The sequence below is a fragment of the Microplitis demolitor genome, chromosome 6 (genome assembly GCF_026212275.2).
Source record: "Microplitis demolitor isolate Queensland-Clemson2020A chromosome 6, iyMicDemo2.1a, whole genome shotgun sequence".
Lineage (NCBI taxonomy): Eukaryota > Metazoa > Arthropoda > Insecta > Hymenoptera > Braconidae > Microplitis > Microplitis demolitor.
In genome coordinates, this window is record NC_068550.1 from 3635330 (window position 1) to 3654093 (window position 18764).

The following is an 18764-nucleotide window of genomic DNA, read 5'->3' on the forward strand; positions in this document are numbered from 1 at the left end:
AAAAATAAATAAGTAATTCATATTTTAATAGCGTAGCATGTCAGTAATAAAACTTTATTGAATTGAAACGTCACTTTAAATTATACATTAAGTAATGAATGTAAAGTCTACGCCTAGATTCTGGAAATCGTGACGTAGAAATGGTAAGGGTTCAATTTGATTGAGTAATCATTCATTATACCATCCATCCATATAAACTTTATCAAAAGTTATATGCTGCACTGAGAAACCATAGACGGCTGAGGATTTGATGAACCTGGCTGTTTATTATAAGGCCGCATTCGTATACAATTACTTGAAAAGTTTCAGGTGTTGTTGTTATATTGAAATTAAATGAATTTTTGTATGTCAACTAATTTACAAACTCTCGTAATTTCTTGCACACCAGTAAGTTTACACATTTCAATAGTAATTAAATTGCGGAACATTCATGTGAATAGGAATAACTTACTACCATTGGAAGTTATAGTCAAAATAAATTTGAATATAATTCAGGTACGAAAGTTATTTTGAAAATGTTTACTTGAAACTTCACTCGTTTACCAAAATTGATATTCACAAAGAAAATTAAGTATTCGAAATTTAATTAATTCCTTTGGATTTTTAAATTCGTTTTGTAATTTGAACTCCTAGACATCCTGTTTATTTTTTTAAATTTTAACAAATAAATTGTGTTCACATCATGAAATAAAGAAGACCGAGGAGCATCAAATTATCTGTCTACGGATAATATTACAGCGTATCCTGCATTGAAGTATCAAGTGATAGAAAATAAATAAAACATTATGTAATTTCGGGTAAAAAGCGATAGTTCAGAAGCTGCAGACCTTGAAGGCTAACAAACTTCTTGAGGGCTCAGCTAAAATTTATGTTCCTTCAAAGTCTACATTAAGATTTATCAGCAAACTCGATTGATTTTTATGAATTTTTTTTATAAAATACTGCCAGAGTAAGACATTTTTCATTTTAAATTAATAAAAGTAAAATAAAAATTACACAAAATAATTTAAGTGATCGAGTCTTTTGGTCATGTAATAAAAAAATAAGTAATAAATTGCTTCGCTCTTTTATCATAATAATAACAATAATAATAATATTAATAACGTGTGGTAATATACTACATTTTTATCACCTTATTAAATTGTTTCTTCTTTCTTGTTCTTTTTCTGCAGCTAACTCAGCTCTCAAATTAACTTTACCGCCCAGTTATTTTCGACCTGTACCCAATTACTATATTTTTTTTTTTTTTTATATATTAATATAATAGAAGAACATAATAAAAAGGTTAAACTACTTACTTAATTTCACTCAATAATATTTCGATAAAAAAAGAAAATTTCTCTAATTTTATGATCTTGAAGTTAGCAGACAGTTAACAATTTTTTATTTTTTTATAAATAATTAAAAAAACCAAAAATATGCACATGTAGAAAATTAAAAAAACTATAGGTGCAATTTTTTGGAATTTTTTATTTTTTTTAAATTTACCGTTTTTAAAAAAATCAAAAAATTATTAGACGTCAGCGAATTTCAGTATCATCAAATTTTCTACATAAAACTGTTTAAAAAAATATTAATATTAAATATAAAAATTTAAAATTCAAAGGTATTGGAATCGATTAACTGAAAAATAAACTTTTTTTTTATCAAGATTCGAATCATAACAAAATTTTACGGTCAGCGAACTTAGTGAACGTACATGTGTTTAAATATCCTGGATTTTTCCGTCCTGTCTTACATTTTCTATTCGTTTTAAATTTAAAATTATTTATTACGCAGTTCAGTGATTCGTAACATGAAACTAACGGCAAACTAGATGCTTGAGTAACTCAAGTATGGACACACTTCAAAAGCATGGTACGAACTAATGTCCACATGGTTTTTATTTGTCTTTCCTGAACGAGATAAGTTGCTCGAGGATTTCCTTGCACGCAGCTGCTGTACTTTCCTTTATCAATAAATCCTTATCCAATCCAGCAAACCGGCGATCCTACAAAAGTTTAAACGTAAAATTAAAATGATAACTTAATTATCCTCGAAAGCTCATTATCGTATCCTTTAATGTTTTTATAGCGGCCACTTTAAAACTTATTAATTAAATAAAAGTACAATAAAAATTTGGCGTCGAACCAACATAAACTAACATTTTTGCAAACGAAAGTACATTCTGAAAGCCAAAAATCTGTAAGTAATTCGCTGAATCCCTAGAATGAGTAAATTTATCGAGCTTTTTCGCGCGCAGCCGCACTTTCTTTATCATTATATCCATATGTATATATACCAAATACTTGCTCCTGTGTACCCTCTATTCCATAGTACAGTACACAGTTTGCTTTGCTCTACACTTTTACTCTTTCCCATCTACATCTAGACATTGCTTTCCGTACTCTCCATCTCCAACTTCTATCCACCCATACTCCGAAATTACTTGTATCCAAAGTGTATTGATCATCAATTAGCCACATCGACTATTGACTTTTGTCCAACTCTGTACTCAAACTGCAATCCTGTACTAGTTACAATACCTTTGATGCAACCAATATAAATTATTAGATCTCGATTATATGATAAAGATAATTACGAGGACACTTTTGATCCGAATCATTTCAAATAACTTACAGCGATCTCTTTGATTAATCTCAATCCAGTTTCTCAATCACTCATCACATCATATCATGTTCCTGATTAATAGTATGCATGGTACTCTTGGTATTGTCTGGCAGCTTGATTGTGCCGATACTCGGTGATAGTCGCCAGTCATATATGTGACAGTATTGCAGTTCTGGTCGATGCTGGTGGTAGTGATACTTGAAGACCCTCGAAAATCTATGGAGATGCTGGATACTGTGGAGGGTATGTACCTCTACCCTCTACCCCAGATGCTAAAATCATAGTTATAGACTTTGGATACTATACGTGTGGGGACTGGTGAGTTGGTGACATGGTATCGTGGTAGTAGTGCTGTCTTGTAGTGGTAATACTTCCCCTTCTCTGATGATAAAACTTTAGAGTAGGGGTAACCAATGTGTCTCCCCAACAAGTTGAAAACTCGGGGAAACGCTGGCTGGATACTTTGGATTTCAGTGGATGGATCCTGCTCAGTGTTAACATGGCCGTTGAGTTGAGAGCATAGGAGTTATTATTTTATTTTTTTTTTTTCGGATGGATGGACAACTGATACATCCTAAAATATATAATTTATATTATTATTATTGTTTTATTTAGTTCCTTAGCTTTTTTTTTATTTAAATGGCTGACTTGAGGTGAAAGTTTTTGAATTTATTTGAAAATTTTTTTTCACGTGTTCAGGGAGATAATGGATTCGAGTGGTAAAATAGTACAAGGAAGACAACTCAATTCACCACCAGGTATGGATACTTTTTTTTGGCCTTTATATTCCAGGAAATGGCTTTTAGATTTTCAAGGATCATAACCTAGCTTTGATATAATTATATTTTTGTTTTTAGTTTTTAAAATGTGGATCACTACTTACTTTTTTTTGCGCAGTTAAATTTTTTAAATGCCGGAAAATAAATAGACTGGAATTTAAAAAATTTTGTTTGTTTTTTTTAGCAGAGATTTTGTTTTATTACGGCGTCGAAATTTTGTCTGAGCGTCTGACGCCGTTAGTTCACACCGAATATAATCAATACCATTATTTCATTATATACAAATACTATTTTGTGTCCACATATTTATTATTCCATTCATTGATACTCAATTATTTCATTTTAAATAATTAATATATATTTTTAATTCAGAAAATCTGTTTAAAAGTAATTTTTTTTTTCACAATACTGAAGTTAGCCAACGTCTGATAATTTTTGAATTTTCTTTAAAAACTGAATTATAAAAAAAAATTTTTTTTAAATTGCACTTACAGTTTTTAAAATTTTCTACATGTGCATATTTTTAGTTTTTTATTTTTGTAATCGATTTGTTGAAAAAAAAATTCGAAAATGGTCTGTTAACTTCAGGATCGTTCTCTTCATGATACTGAAGTTAACCAACGTTTAATAATTTTTGAATTTTTTGAAAAAAGGAATATTTTAATAAATTGTACTTACAGTTTTTTGAATTTCCTACATGTGCATATTTTTCGTTTTCTTTTTCTTGTAGGCAATTTATTGAAAATAAAATTTTAAAATTTTAAATTGTCTACCAACTTCAGGATCATATTTTTATGATCCTGAAGTTAGCAGACAATTAGTAATTTTCGGTTTTTTTTTTTTTCTCAAAAAAACAAAAACTAAAAGTATGCACATGTAGAAAATTTAAAGTACTACCTATGCAATTTTTTCAAATATTGGTTTTTTAATAATTTATTGCTTAAGAAAAAACTCCAAAAATTATTAGAAGTCGGCTAACTTCAGTATCATTTTTTTCAGCAACGTGGCTTCCATATAAAAAATATTTTTTCTCCATTCGTTTGAAATAAATTTTTCTATTAGAATTGAAAATTTTTTCACACCATCTGTAAATAAAAGAAAAGGATGTGGAATTTTTTCCACATTGTTTCCTACATATTGAAATATTTATATAAAAAAAAAAAAATAAAAAACGTTCACTTGAATTTCTATTGAACACGATTGACATAATAATTTACGTGACTTATTCATATGTTGATGTGAAAAAAAAAAGTACATTAACTTTTTATTGAATGAAAAATGTATGCAGATATATATTTTAATAATAAATAAGTAAATATTATTTATATAGTAAACATATATGAAACCTTTTAGTACATATATAAAAAAGTCTATAAACATACTTTTATAAATAACTTTGACGATCGTCACTTCAATATCAAGTATATAAAAAAAACTACATGAGTATATAAATATATATAGATATTTATACAATAATTTTCCAATAGCTTTGATAGTAAATTAGCTATCGATTTTTATATATTTTCTATACATAAGTATATTTTCCTCTGCTTTTGACCCAGGACTAACTTACTGATGCTAAGGACAAACCAGTTTTCCCTGAATCGGTAGCTCTAGTAATTCTAGTGTTAAAAAGACACCTGCGTCAGCAGATGTAAAATATAGATAAAAATTTCCCTTCAAAGGAAATGGAAATGACATTAACTTTAACGGAAATGAAAATAAAAATAAAATGTGTCCATAAGAAAATGGAAATAAAGTTGATCTTAAAAAGACAGTAGAGAAAATGTTTTGTTCACAGGATGCTACATATTATTGTTATTACATATATATGATGATATACATATTTTACAGATGCTGATAACTGTAAAATAATGGCTACGATATTTGAAAACCAACCGTGGATTTCAACATTTAAATCCATGTGTTTAATGGATAACCCCGGCTCGTCGTCATTAATTTATTTAATGGAATATTTTATAAGGTAATTTATTCACTTTTTTTTGTTTGTATGTAACAAAATTTTTAGTGTACCAGTAGTTTTAAACAATGAGTACTGGTTTAGTTTGTTTTACACAAATGAAAAATTTTATTATTTGTACATAATAGAGAAAGCTTTTGAATTAAATCCTATTTAAATGAAATTGAAGCTTTTATAGAAAATAAATGGCCAATATGGAGAATATAATTATTTGGAGAAAGTTTTTAATTAAAGTTCTAAATTACTTTTTTTTTATTATAAAATTATAAAAAAAAAACATTTTTTACACAAAAGTGAACTTAAATTTGGTAATTTTGAATTTTAAGTTCACAGAAAAATATTTAGTGTGTAAAAATTTTTAAATTTAAACTGATTTAAATTTTATGGAATGACATTTGTAATTAAAAATTTATTATTGCTGAGTTTTAAATAAGCGATGAAAAAAAATTTTAAATAAAGTTACGAGTTTGGTGTAGCAGACATCAGAAAAATTAAAAATGATAAATAAGTAGAGTAAATAATTTAAAAAATAATGTTTGTAAAAAATGCACTTATTTTTTAATTTTTTAAAATTTTATTTTATTCATTATTTACTCTATTAATAATTTTAAATTTGTCTGATGACTGCTACATTTACAATCATAAAAAAGTTTGTTATAAAGTTTTCGAGATTAAAACAAAAATTTAAATGTAAACTAAACTATAAAGTTGTCATTATTTTGATAACGATTTTTCTTCACACGAAATTGACAAAAAATAATTAAATTTTTAATTAAAAGTTAGAGTTGAAAAAATGAGAATGCAAAAGAAAAAAAAATAATAAAAATGTAAATAAAGTTATTTATTTTGGATAATATGTAAATTTTATCATAACGCATAATACTATTGGTCGATATGTTACACTCGGTATTGAATTGATAAATTTTAGTTAGCGATGCAAATAATAATTTGCATGCGTAATAAATTTATCTTTGTGTCATAATTTAATTAAATTTAGTTGCCTTCACGGGCTTTAAATTTGTTAAACAGAGTCCAATAGCGCTCTTCTCTCGCTTATCAAAATTCAAAATTTTAAATTTATATTTCCACGAATTTGAACACATCTCTAATTACAATTGCAGAAACGTTCGGCCCACCGTAAACGAATGTCAAACAAAGCCGTTGCGGGCGGATAAACTAAAGGGTTTTATCAGTGAAACTCTACTCTTCTTCATGTATTACTATAGGTCGCAAGAAGAGGTGAGATATTCACATTTATATGAATTTTATTATTTTTTTTTTTTTTTTTTTTTTTTTTTTATTTTACATTATAATTAAACTGCTATTATTTATTACGATCTTATTTAGCATTCATGTATTTACAGAACTACGACCGAGCAATTTACATGGACCTAATGTCTGATTTATTGGCTATGTATATAGATTTAGAATTGAAAGCGTCCAAGCGAACATGCGAATATCATGAACGGATTTCGGGTCGCTTAGCTTCCTATCTTTATATTTATTTAGGTAAATTTTATTTATATTTATGGTAATTTTATGCTATTTATTTTATACTCGATTAATAGATTTAATTATCTTATATTCAAATCCTTTGAGCACTAATTTAATCTTTTTTTTTTCTTCAAGCTTTCAAACAATTTAATTTTATTTATTAATTTAAATTTGCTATTTTTTGTACAAAAAAAACAATTTATTTAAAATTAATTCGCTATTTATCAATCTCATTGTGTTTGTCAAGTAAATTCATAAAAATTTTAATTCAAAAATTACTTTTATGAATATTAATTTCATTTATATAAAAAAAAATGTACTGTATAAATGAATAGTGGATAACTTTTAAAAATTAAATTCTTTAAATAAAAACTTCGAGATATTTATTTAGATAATTAATGAAAATAAAATTGAAACTTTAATTTTTTATTTGCAATACCAATTTTTTATAGAAAAGATATATAATTTTTTTGCAACTTTATTAAATTGTCAATTAATTTATATTTTTATCCAGAAAATTCAATCGAGCACCTCATGGATACAATTCTTAAAATCCGATTTATGAGTTCAACTTATTATCAAATAATAAATCCAATTATGACGTAAGTACCTGATGAAGTAATGAATTTTATTATTAAATATAATTAGATATTAAATTGAAAGCTTTAACTTTCCATTAAAAACGTACTGACGTAACCATAAATACGTTAATAACAATAAAAAAAAAATTCAAGCGAATAATTTCTTTACTTCAACGCAATTTAAAAAAGAAAAAAGAATTTGTACCAGTTTTCAAAACTAGAGAAAAAGGTTTCTATTATTTCAATTTATAAACTCATAACTTTTTTACTTCTACAATTACGTATAAGTATAACAAGTATTATTGGCTGAGTTCCAAATCGCATTAAAATTGAAGACGTTGACAATCAATACTTTAGTTTCAGTACAAAGCACAATAATTATGTATGTATTTATTCATCCGAAAAATTCTTAATTTTAAAATTATTTTTTTAAAAATAAAAAAAATAAGTATTAAAGTTCTAATAAAACTATTTATAATTGAATTAAAATTTTTGCTATTATCTGTTTATTTGAAAAGTTTTTGTTAAGAAAATGCAAACTATTTGAAAACTTTAGTTTTGAGTTGATCAAAAAAAAGTAAAAAGCAAAAATGTGTTTGGCTTGACAACTTTTCTGTTTCAAAACTATCTATGACAATTCTATCTCTATTATTGTACTTTAGATAATGAAAAACTGTCGAACAAAGTTTTGAGTGGATATGTCATAATACTAAAATTGAAACCTTACGGCGATTCATTCGATCGATAAGCTATTAAATACTTACATAAAAAAAGTGAAATGCATAAGGTAAAAAATAACTTTGTACCCGATCAAAGAACTAGTACCCGATTACTCCACGTATTTGTATATTTATATTTAGTCAAATTTTTTAAATATATACGTATAAAAACATGAGTGATTGGGTATTAGTTCTTTGGTCAAGTATAAGATTTGTGTTCAGGTCCTAGCTCTCTAGTTTTCGATCGGATACTAGATCCCAGATCGGATATTGGGTCTCTTACTTTACTCAAAGTAACTTTACTCATAAACGCTGTTCTATAATTACTTTAATAACTTTTTTTTTATTGCATACAATATCGTATTTTCAAACTTTGTTGAACAAAATTATAACAACTAAATTGAAATTATAAACTAATGAAATTTTGTTAATACTTGATTGAATTTATTCATTATTGAATAAATTTAAAACTCGACAATGCACAAAGTCTCGAGTTCAATTAAGAGTTTATTTCAATTTATTTTCCGTCAATTCATATTCTTTTGAAGAACTTGTTTGAATCCGATCTCTAAATTTTAATTAAAGTATTTCTCAAAGGAACTCGTAATTTCAAAAGACATATAAGTTGACTCTATTATGAGTTGCTAAATTAATTTATAGAAAACTAGTTTTTTACAATTAAATTTACCATACTTTTTTTTACAGAACAATATTTCGTAGTGTACCGAAACACCCAAACTCCTGTTTAATGTACACTCGTTATTTTCTGGTCTACCGAATATGGAAAAGAATAACTAAAGATCAAAATATTAAAAATGAAATAAATGCCAAAGCATTGGCATCACTTAAATTACCTTCTACCTCGTTTCCGCAATATATTATTGATTATGTATTACCAAAAGTGCCAAATACTCAACAAGAAATATCAACAAAATTCATGCTATCACAGCACATGGAGTTGGAAAAATCCTGCTCGGCATTTATTAAATTTTCTCGTGAATTACGAGGATTAAAAGATAACGATATTGAAGATACTCGATTGGATGGTACCGTCGAAGCTTTAAAGGTATTTTTTTTTTAAATTTATTATTTTTAAAATCGATATTTATATTTTTTGATTTTAGAAATCATTATTATTATTTTTTTTAAAGTTGATTATTTTTAAAATTAATATATATATATATATATTTTAATTTTAAAAATCATTATTGTTTTTTTTTTTTTTTTTTTAATTTAAAAAAAGAAAAATAATATTTACTAACAAAATCAACTTTTAAATTTTTCCTATAAAATTAATCAGCCTGAAGATAATTTAATTTCAAAATTAAAATTATCGAAAGAAAATTCCATTAAAAATAATAATTTATTATTAAATAGCAATAGCGTTAAAAAAATTAATAATAATAGTGGTATTAAAAATAATATTAATAATAATAGTGAATCAAAAGTTACCGTAAACAATAATAATAATGATAATAATTTAACAACAAATATAATAAATCCAATTTGTAGTAAACCTACATCACGTAAACCCATAAAAAAAAATAATAATGTTGTACTTATTGATCTTACATCGGATGATGCAAACGTTAAAGTTATAAAACAAAAAAAACAAGAGCAGAAACGTCTTAGTTGGCTACAAAAAATATCTAAACGTAAGAGTACTGCCGCAATTGAAGACAGTAACATCAGTGAAGATGATAAAACCACCGCGGAAGATTCATTGCAACAACTCGAAGATATATTTGGTATTAAGTCTTTTACAGTAGACATAGATAATAAAAGAGTTGAAGAAGAAATAAAAGTTGAGATGAAAATTTTACCTTCTACGTCTTCAGCGGAAATAAGTCTAAATAATCCTGTAAATCTTATTGAAGAAGATAAAGAAGATAACAAAGTTTCTATGATTTCAAATAAATTGTTCGCTAGTAAAATAAATAATATTAATTTTCAAGTTGAAACAAATGAAAGTCAGTTGTGTAAAAATAATTTAACAATAGAACCAGTAGGTGGAAATGAAGAAGAATTAATTAATAATAATAATAATGAAATAGTTGTTGAAGAAAATGTTAAATTATCAAGTCCAATGATTGTTAATGATGAGTATGAACAAGTAACAATTAAAAAAAATGTACCAAGTGTAGAAGAAAATATTATTGATGTTACTAAAAATAATGTAAGCGTATCAGAAAATGAGTACCTGGATAAAAGACCGTGTAATGAAAATATAAATAAGAAAGCTGATGAAGGTAAAATTACCAGTCAATCTAATTTTAAATTTAAAAGTACAAATTTAGACGTGAATGAATACCAACGAAATACCGTTCTGCACTTTAATCAAAGTACCGAATTCGTTGACTTTAATAACAAAGATACAGAAGAAGAAGGAAAGGAAAAAGAAAAAGAAAAAAATAAAGTGACAGGAGAAAAAGTAGCAGCGTTTAAAATAAGCGACGCGGAATTTCATGAACATATTGACGGTCTCTCCTTACTAGCTTCAGTATCACAAAGGGTTTCCCATTTAACTGCAGCATCAAACGAACCATCTAAATCACGCGAATTAATTAAAGTCAAAGACTATAACAGTCTAATTACGTTATGTGATACAACTAAGCCGAATAGAACCATTAGTAATAATAATAATAATAATAATAATAATCATAGCGAAGTGCTGCTGACAAACGAGGATAATAGATTCGTTAGCATATACCCTGATGACGACATCGACAAAGTGGCTCTTCATGTGGAAGTATCATCAACTGAAGATTTTAATTACAATTTTCCAAAGTCTGAGTATCAAGAGACTTCCTCATTATCTTCTCCATTTTTATCATCTTCAACTTCTTATTCTTACAATAATAATATTAATATTAATAATAATGAAAGATCAAATGGATTGACAAGTACGTCAGTACAAGTCGAAAGTACAATTCCGTCAGATAAAGAAGAAACTAATGTTATACTCAATGGCGAGACAATTGTTTTGTTGCAAAAATCACCAAACAGTAATTTATATATTATAAATAAAGCCGTAGAAAATAAAGATCACAATATAAATAATGACGATGACGAAATTTTAAAGGATAAAAATTCTACAAAGCTGTCAGATAAAGTTACCCATGATAGTTATTCACGTGAACTATACGACTCTTACCGGCTTACTCAACCTCTTTCGTCAGTAACGTCGAAGAGTTTCGAGCTGACACAAGATATTCGTCGTATAACAAAGACTGAGCCTGTAAGTGAAGTAAAAGCATTGGATTTAAAAAAAAAGTCTACGAAGAATAAAAATTCTTGCAGTGACATTAAAGGAGTTGGAGTTTCAACAACCGGAAGATGCCGCATAAAACAAGAGTTTAATACCTGTGCAAATGATATAAAAAATCACATAAGTAATTCATCTTACGCCCAAACTTGTTCGCAAGATCATGATCCCCGCATACATTTAACAGGAACAAATTCACTGCCCGCGATGTATCATCATTCAAATTACACAACCGGTGACTTATATATTTCATGTCGTCAAAACTGTAACTCTGTTTGTGTTCCGGTAAATCATCAAGCAGCAGCATCAATGCACGGAAATCCAAAATCAACACGATGCACATGTTTAAACTGTACTTATGATATTGTCACCCATTGTAATCAATATATAATGCCAGCAGGTGATGTGGTTACAGAAACAACTTCAGCGATCGATTCAGCTGCTTACTACATTCCAATACAACAGCCCACTGTTATGCAAGACTGTTCATTGAACAAAACACACGAAGATAATGAGATTAAGATGTATGATAGTCAATTATTGTGTAAATTAGAAGCCGCTATCGATGATGAGCGACAGCATCATCATCAAAAGCAGCAGCAAACAAAACAACCGCAGCCGCAACAGCAAACTAAAATTTATTCACCCGATGTTAATATTAAATTACCATTGAAAAAGAGATTTAAGTCTATTATGGCACCGGACTTTGATACCGCATCAATTAAAATGGAAAAGGTCGATAATAATTTTATCGACAGGTCAATAATATCAATGAGCGCACTTGGAACTCATTCAACCGACAATTTAATTAAACATAAAATAAACGCAAATAATATCATGCAGAGAGATTACGATAAGAATTTAATTAATAACAATGGTTACCATAATTATAGTGATACGAGAAAGAGAAAACCACATGCTGATAATGTTATTATTTATACGGATAGTAATAATGATAATAATAACAACAATGATGACGATGATGATGATTATGAGGACTATGGTACTGATAATAATTACAAAAAAATGAATGAGGGAATTATGAGGCCTTTGAAAAAAATAAAAGAACCAAAATCTATAAACAAAAGTTTGAATTCTGCTAGAAAAACTAGAAGTTCACAAAGAAAAGTTCCAAAAATAAATTATTCATGTATGGACGATGATCTCGAAATTAATCCGTCCGTTGAAGTTAAACGTAAGAGAAGAAAAACAAGCCGATGATTATTATCATCAAAGGCCTTATAATTATCAACAAATTTGTAAAGTTTTTAAATATAACTCAGTACATATTTATTATTATATTTAAGTATGGAACAATTTTATGATAAATTACGATAATACCTGACCGTTCGATAGGCTGTGGTATTTAATTTTGTATACTAAAATTATATATATATATATATATATATATATATATATATATATATATATATATATATATATATATATATATATACATATAAATGATGAATGATGTAGTTAAGTTATCAATATTATTACTATTAATTATTAATTATTTTTTTTTTTATTATTTATTATTAAATGATAGAATCAAGCTGAAAAATAAATTGTCATCTTGAAGATCAACGACTGAAAAATATCTGGACATCTTTTTCCGTCAATTGCCAAGATTTTAGATGTTAATTACTCACTATCGGACTAAATACATATTGAGATAATTTATTCACGGTTAGTATGTTTTTTTTATATTATTATTAATATTGACTAGTAGGATGTCAACAAGCGATAAAGTCTTTAATGCTATTAACTCTTTATGTATCTCAGGGATTTAAAACTCATCGTAACTGAATTAACCTGCGGATATATTGGAAGTACTGAAATAAAATACTAAGTTCATTTTTTACAATAGCTAACAAGTATACGTTAATTCCATTATGAGTGATTCTTGACAGCCCTATTCAACTTAAGGGGTTGCTAGAGTGTTTGCTAGACAATATAAAAAAAAAAAAAATAGACGGAGCGTATAGAGATTCCCAAATGTATTGATTATTTACTCGAGTAGACGCATTAGTTATTTTTGCAGAAACTTTATTAGATAAAAGCTGTAATTTAGTACACATGTAAGGTCTTTATTTTTTTATATTTTTTTTTTTTTTATTAAAACTTATCTATGAGAAAAACCTGACTGAAGTTTGTATCTATTGTATTAATGTTTGCCTATTCAGATGCCAGAACAAAAACTTTCTTAAATAACACGTTTACTTTAAAACCACATTATAGATTTTTTTTTTCATAAAAACTAGTGTCTTTAATAAAAACGACAACTAATACAATTCAAATTGTATTTACCAGCTGGATATTTATTTGATATTTTTTAATTATTTTAAAGTTTTATCAAATTTTACAGTATAGAGAAAGAAATTTTCTCTAAATGAATTATTTGGTTGTTAATTTTGAATTGTATTTATTGTTTACATAATTGACGTCTATTGCTGACAAATTTAGTCCAAGAGCTGGCGACTCATTTTAATAAAGTGTTTGATTCACTTTGAAGCTTTACACGGTAATGCTTTTAGGATCGATAAATAATAGATCGTATGTTAGACTGGTCTTTTTTTGTACAGAGATACTGCGCAAATTTGGAAAACAATACGTCGGAAAAACTGTTTGATTCACGAATAGTGTAAAATTAAATAAAATATCGGTAAATTTTTAAGACAAAAATTAAAAAGCCAGACACTTGGAGAGTAAATATAGAACCAAGCCATCGAAGAGTAGTTTATATAATGAATATGAAATGTTTGATTCAATCTGAAATTTTAATAGCATATTTTTTTAAAAATACTCACAAAAGTCAGACACTTTTGTTAATGTTAAATAACAGCCAAACATTGAAATAAATTTCATATTAGTTGAAGTGAGAATCAGTATGGACAGTAATTAGTGTAAGAGAGAATTCATCAGCAGCGTAATTTTCTGTCGTGTCTTTTATTGCCATTAGTTATTGAAGATCACATGCTGTTTGCAATATTTGGTTGTTATGCCGGGTATAACTACGCACTAAATATAACGACCAAAATATTTACTCTTTTAAAAAAAATCTTTTCCTTAGTATAGTATGATAAAAATAAATAAATACATATTTTTATCATATAAGGTTAGACCCAATACCCAATCAGGGAACCAGTATCCGATTACTCATGTACTTGTATATCTATATACACTAAATATAGATACAAATACATGGAGCAATCGGGTACTAGTTCCTTGATCGGGTATTGGGTTTTTACACTGAGGAAAAAAAATATTTTTTAAAAAGGTAAAATATTTGAAAGTCAGATATTTTTTAGCAGCTTTTAAAGTTACAAGTAATGATTACTACTTAAAAATTTACATTACACATGAACATTACCTACTAGTATATCTCTCAAAAAACTTATTAATAATTCATTAAAAATTGAAAAATATCCGCAGACTGATCCAGTTTCCTACAACATAATTTGTGGAAATTATAATTATTTAAAATTTTATGTAGAGTAGAAGCACCAATTTCGGACACTTCATACTTCATGTTAATATACAAAGAATATAAAAATATTATTACTGTAATAAAAGTAATTGATGTATCTCTTTACATTATTCGTTGCCATGACTATAATAAAATGTAAAGTTATAAAATAACGGTAATTTGGAGCAATGTTTGTTACATGAAACGCTGTTGATTTTTAACTTTTATTCTACGAACATTGCTCTAAATTACCGTTACTTTATAAGTCGGTATTTAATTAAATACGACAAAAACTTTTGCAATGATTTTGCTTATCGTATAAATCACATTGGAATTCTTTGAGTGTCCAGAACCGGTAAATCCTTCGTACTTTTACTCTTGTGTAGAAAAAAAATTTATAATGCATTTCTTGGGTGGTTTTTATTTGAATATTCATTTATGAAACAAGCATTAATTTGAATTTGAACTTACGATGAACGCTTCAAAAAAATAAAGTAATTGCATAAAAAAAAAAAAAAAACGTGATAAATATTCTGTCAGAATTTATAATTTTTATAAATTTACTAAATTTTTATTATTTATGATCCATGTAAATATTTTTGTTTCTTATTTAAATAATTGTCCATAAATTAATTACAATTTTTTAAAATTTTGGACAATTATTAAAAACATTTCTAGATAAATTTAAAAAAAAAAATTTTGCAAATTATTATTGAGTTAAAATATAATCATTATTTTACGTCTTATTTTTAAAAATTCAAATTCAAATTAAAGATTGTCTCTATAAAATTTTATTTTTTTATCCCACTTTTTTTAAATTTTAATTTATTGATATTTTATTTAACACAAGAGTTTAAATCTATTAAAATTTGCGGTATGGATCGCAAGAATTTAATTGATCAATTAGTAAAATTAATTGATTTATTACCCATCAATATATACATTGCATGCTTATTAATTTCATAATATATCAAAGTTAATTTTTTAAAAATAAATTTAATAAATTCCTCACAAAATGTTAAATGCAATAATTCAACTAAATTTTTTTACGTCACCGTAAAAAAATTCATACGTATAAATTAATTAGGAAACAGAAAAAAATATATATTTATTTTTTTTATTTTTGAAAGCTAATTAAAATAAATAAATTAAAGTCAAGAAAACTTAATGAGTTAACTAAAACTTTCATGATTAATTATGTCATTTTTTTTTTTACACCTTTAACATTTTATAGTTTTATTCAGTAGAAAAAGTTTGTCGCTTGTTGACATTTTTTTTTTACTCTTGACGTCTTAGTACGTGAGGAAAGAACCAGCCTCAAGTGTTTCGGTTGTTGACCTTTTTTGTAAACTGCTGACCTTTTTACAATTATTGAATATTAAAAAAAAAAAAAAAAAAAAAAAAACTATTTAAAATAAAATGTAATTTAAAATTTTGCAAAACAAAAAAAAATAAAATTTAAGCTGACATTTTTCATGTTAAAAAATATGACAATAGTAGTAATTTAGATTTTATTATTATTATTATTGTTCTATTATTAAAAATGTCAAATAGCAATTGTGTAGTTCAAGAGCTCACTAATTGGAACACTTGGCGTACGTTAATTGCAATTAAAAAATAAAAAAAGGTTCAATGGTTTATAAAACTGTTTATTATTATTTTTTTTTCAGGTCAGTGGAATTAATCGAAAAACAGATACAGGATACCGAGCCGTAAATAATATAAATAAACTGATATTTTACAGAATTACGATGCCAATACTTTCATATTAAAATAAAAATAGCCAATAGTATCGCTAATGCCATAAAAAAAGTATATAAATATATATATAAATAAATATCTACCATTAGAGTATTTTTTCCCAAACAATAGGTATAACAATTACAACTATAAAGATAAATGAATAATTGTAATAATGAAAAAATAATGAAGTATAATCAAACTAAATGACAAACTAGTCAATTTAAAACTGATACTCAAAAGTATTAATCATTTATTTTTTCATTAATTCTACATAATTTTTAAAAATTGAAGTTATGTATTATTTTTTAATTTACGAGTTACCATTTAAATAAATTGTTATTTTGATTTTTTAAAAAAGTTAGATTTTATATTGCAACCAATGCAATTGTTTAAGGAAAATTAAATGATGTAATGTGTAAATTTATCTTAACTACACGGTGGAATTATTCTCGGTGGAAATTCTATGGTGTCGTAAAGCCGTACCATGCTGGCCACCTGATGGAAATTCAAATAAACCCATAGAAAAATTACTGTAACCATTGAAAAGTTTACGGTAGCCACAGTAATTTTTCTAAGGGTTTATTTAAATTTTTTGTAAGGTAGCCAACGTGGTCCGACTTTACTATAACACCATAACATTTTAAACAAGAATAATATTCCGTGTAAAAACATGTAAACCAGAAGACTGAAGATACTATTATAATGCTTGCAAGTTGTAATATAGATTAGATGTCAAGAAAAAAAAATTATCTAGTAAAAATTTTCGAGTACTGCGTAACGATTATGACTGAAATTATTTTTATTTATTATTGTTATTGTAATTATTACTTTAGCCTAAATTGTCAGTAAAAGATCTCTAAACTTTTGTGATTTGAGGTCATTCCTAGATGATGTTTCCACTTTTTCTATTAATAAAATTATTCGTGTCATAAAAAAAAAGTTGAAGAACTTGTTAAAAAACAGTGTGGTTTAAATTTTGATAGAATAGATTTTTAAAAAAGTAATTGTGTTGAATTATTTTTAACGAAATTTGTTGAATAAATTCGAGCCTAGAAATTTTAAATTGCACTTTTGCCCTGAAAATTTTGATGCGATTAATAAATATATCGAATGATATTTAATAGAAAAAATTAGAAGCAACATCTAAGAATGTCCTTAAAAAAAAACATTCATAAAATAAAATTTTCATTCTTTTACTTGATACCTGATCTGGGAACTGTGATTCGACAGTTTTGCACTTAATCTATCTATAAATATGTGCCTACAAAAGGTATTACAAAAAGCCACATGGCGATTGCCAAAAAAAGTAAAAAATAAAAATAAAAAAACTTAACAACAAAAATAGTTGAACACTTTAACGAATTTAAAAAAGTTTACGAATTAAATGATTATCTATTTTTATTTATAATAGACTAGTTGTATATTTTTTCAGCTTGTTTATTTATTGTAAGCCCACCGACTCTTCTTATATATTTTTTTTTACTTAACTAATTTTTTTCTTATTAGTTTATATTTTTTAATTTTTTTTTTTTTTATTATAAAAGTCTGATAGACGTAAGATCAAAGTATTAAGAGTGTGATGTGTGTATAGTATGTATGTAATTAATTAATTAATTGATTAGTTGATAAGATTTTTTGTTTAATTTATTAATTAAAGAAGCCTTGAACGGCAAATCAGGACATGAGTTTTGGATTTTTATTTTTCATTATCAACATTTATCCCAATTAGTAATTAAGCTGATAATTGATTTTATTATTTTTAAATGTATATATGAATATCATATATAACTATTTAAATATATATGTACATCATAACAATGTATTAAAGTTATTAAAAGTAATTATTGATGTTAAGTATAATAAATATTTTAAAAAAATGCATTTTTGTGATGATAGTAAATTTCCTTCATATATTTGTTGTTCAAAAAAAGTAATTTATATATAAAACAAGAAAAAAAAACACAATTTTGCTAATGATGTCTACAAAATTATTTGTAATGTTTTTTTATTTTTTTAATTAAATTAAAAAAATTTAATAAAATAAATAAATATCAAATAATTTTAGTTTAGTCAATAAAAAAATAATATCCCCATAAACTATAACTGTTTTATTAGTAAAATAA

General features: G+C 25.8%; 1 protein-coding gene and 1 long non-coding RNA gene across 2 annotated transcripts; both read left to right on the top strand.

The window, feature by feature from the left end:
• The first annotated feature begins 3102 nt into the window (after positions 1–3102).
• On the top strand, positions 3103–12785 carry LOC103574000 (probable serine/threonine-protein kinase DDB_G0282963). The gene is made up of 7 exons (XM_053739919.1): positions 3103–3368; positions 5244–5373; positions 6492–6609; positions 6735–6879; positions 7379–7466; positions 8870–9230; positions 9465–12785. The coding sequence occupies exons 1-7, from the start codon at positions 3317–3319 to the stop codon at positions 12648–12650; spliced, it is 4080 nt and encodes a 1359-aa protein (XP_053595894.1). The 5' UTR covers positions 3103–3316; the 3' UTR covers positions 12651–12785.
• A 162-nt stretch (positions 12786–12947) lies between these two features.
• Positions 12948–18326, top strand: LOC128667969 (uncharacterized). The gene is made up of 2 exons (XR_008403862.1): positions 12948–13118; positions 16569–18326. It is a non-coding gene; the product is annotated as an uncharacterized LOC128667969 (long non-coding RNA).
• Positions 18327–18764: the final 438 nt, after the last annotated feature.

Bases quoted from the DNA above. Each gene is read 5' to 3' on its own strand.
- LOC103574000 (XM_053739919.1), top strand. From the start codon at position 3,317: ATGGATTCGAGTGGTAAAATAGTACAAGGAAGACAACTCAATTCACCA. The intron at 7,467-8,869 runs GTAAGTACCTGA...TTTTTTTTACAG, and splicing joins ATAATAAATCCAATTATGAC to AACAATATTTCGTAGTGTAC. The intron at 9,231-9,464 runs GTATTTTTTTTT...AAAATTAATCAG, and splicing joins GTACCGTCGAAGCTTTAAAG to CCTGAAGATAATTTAATTTC.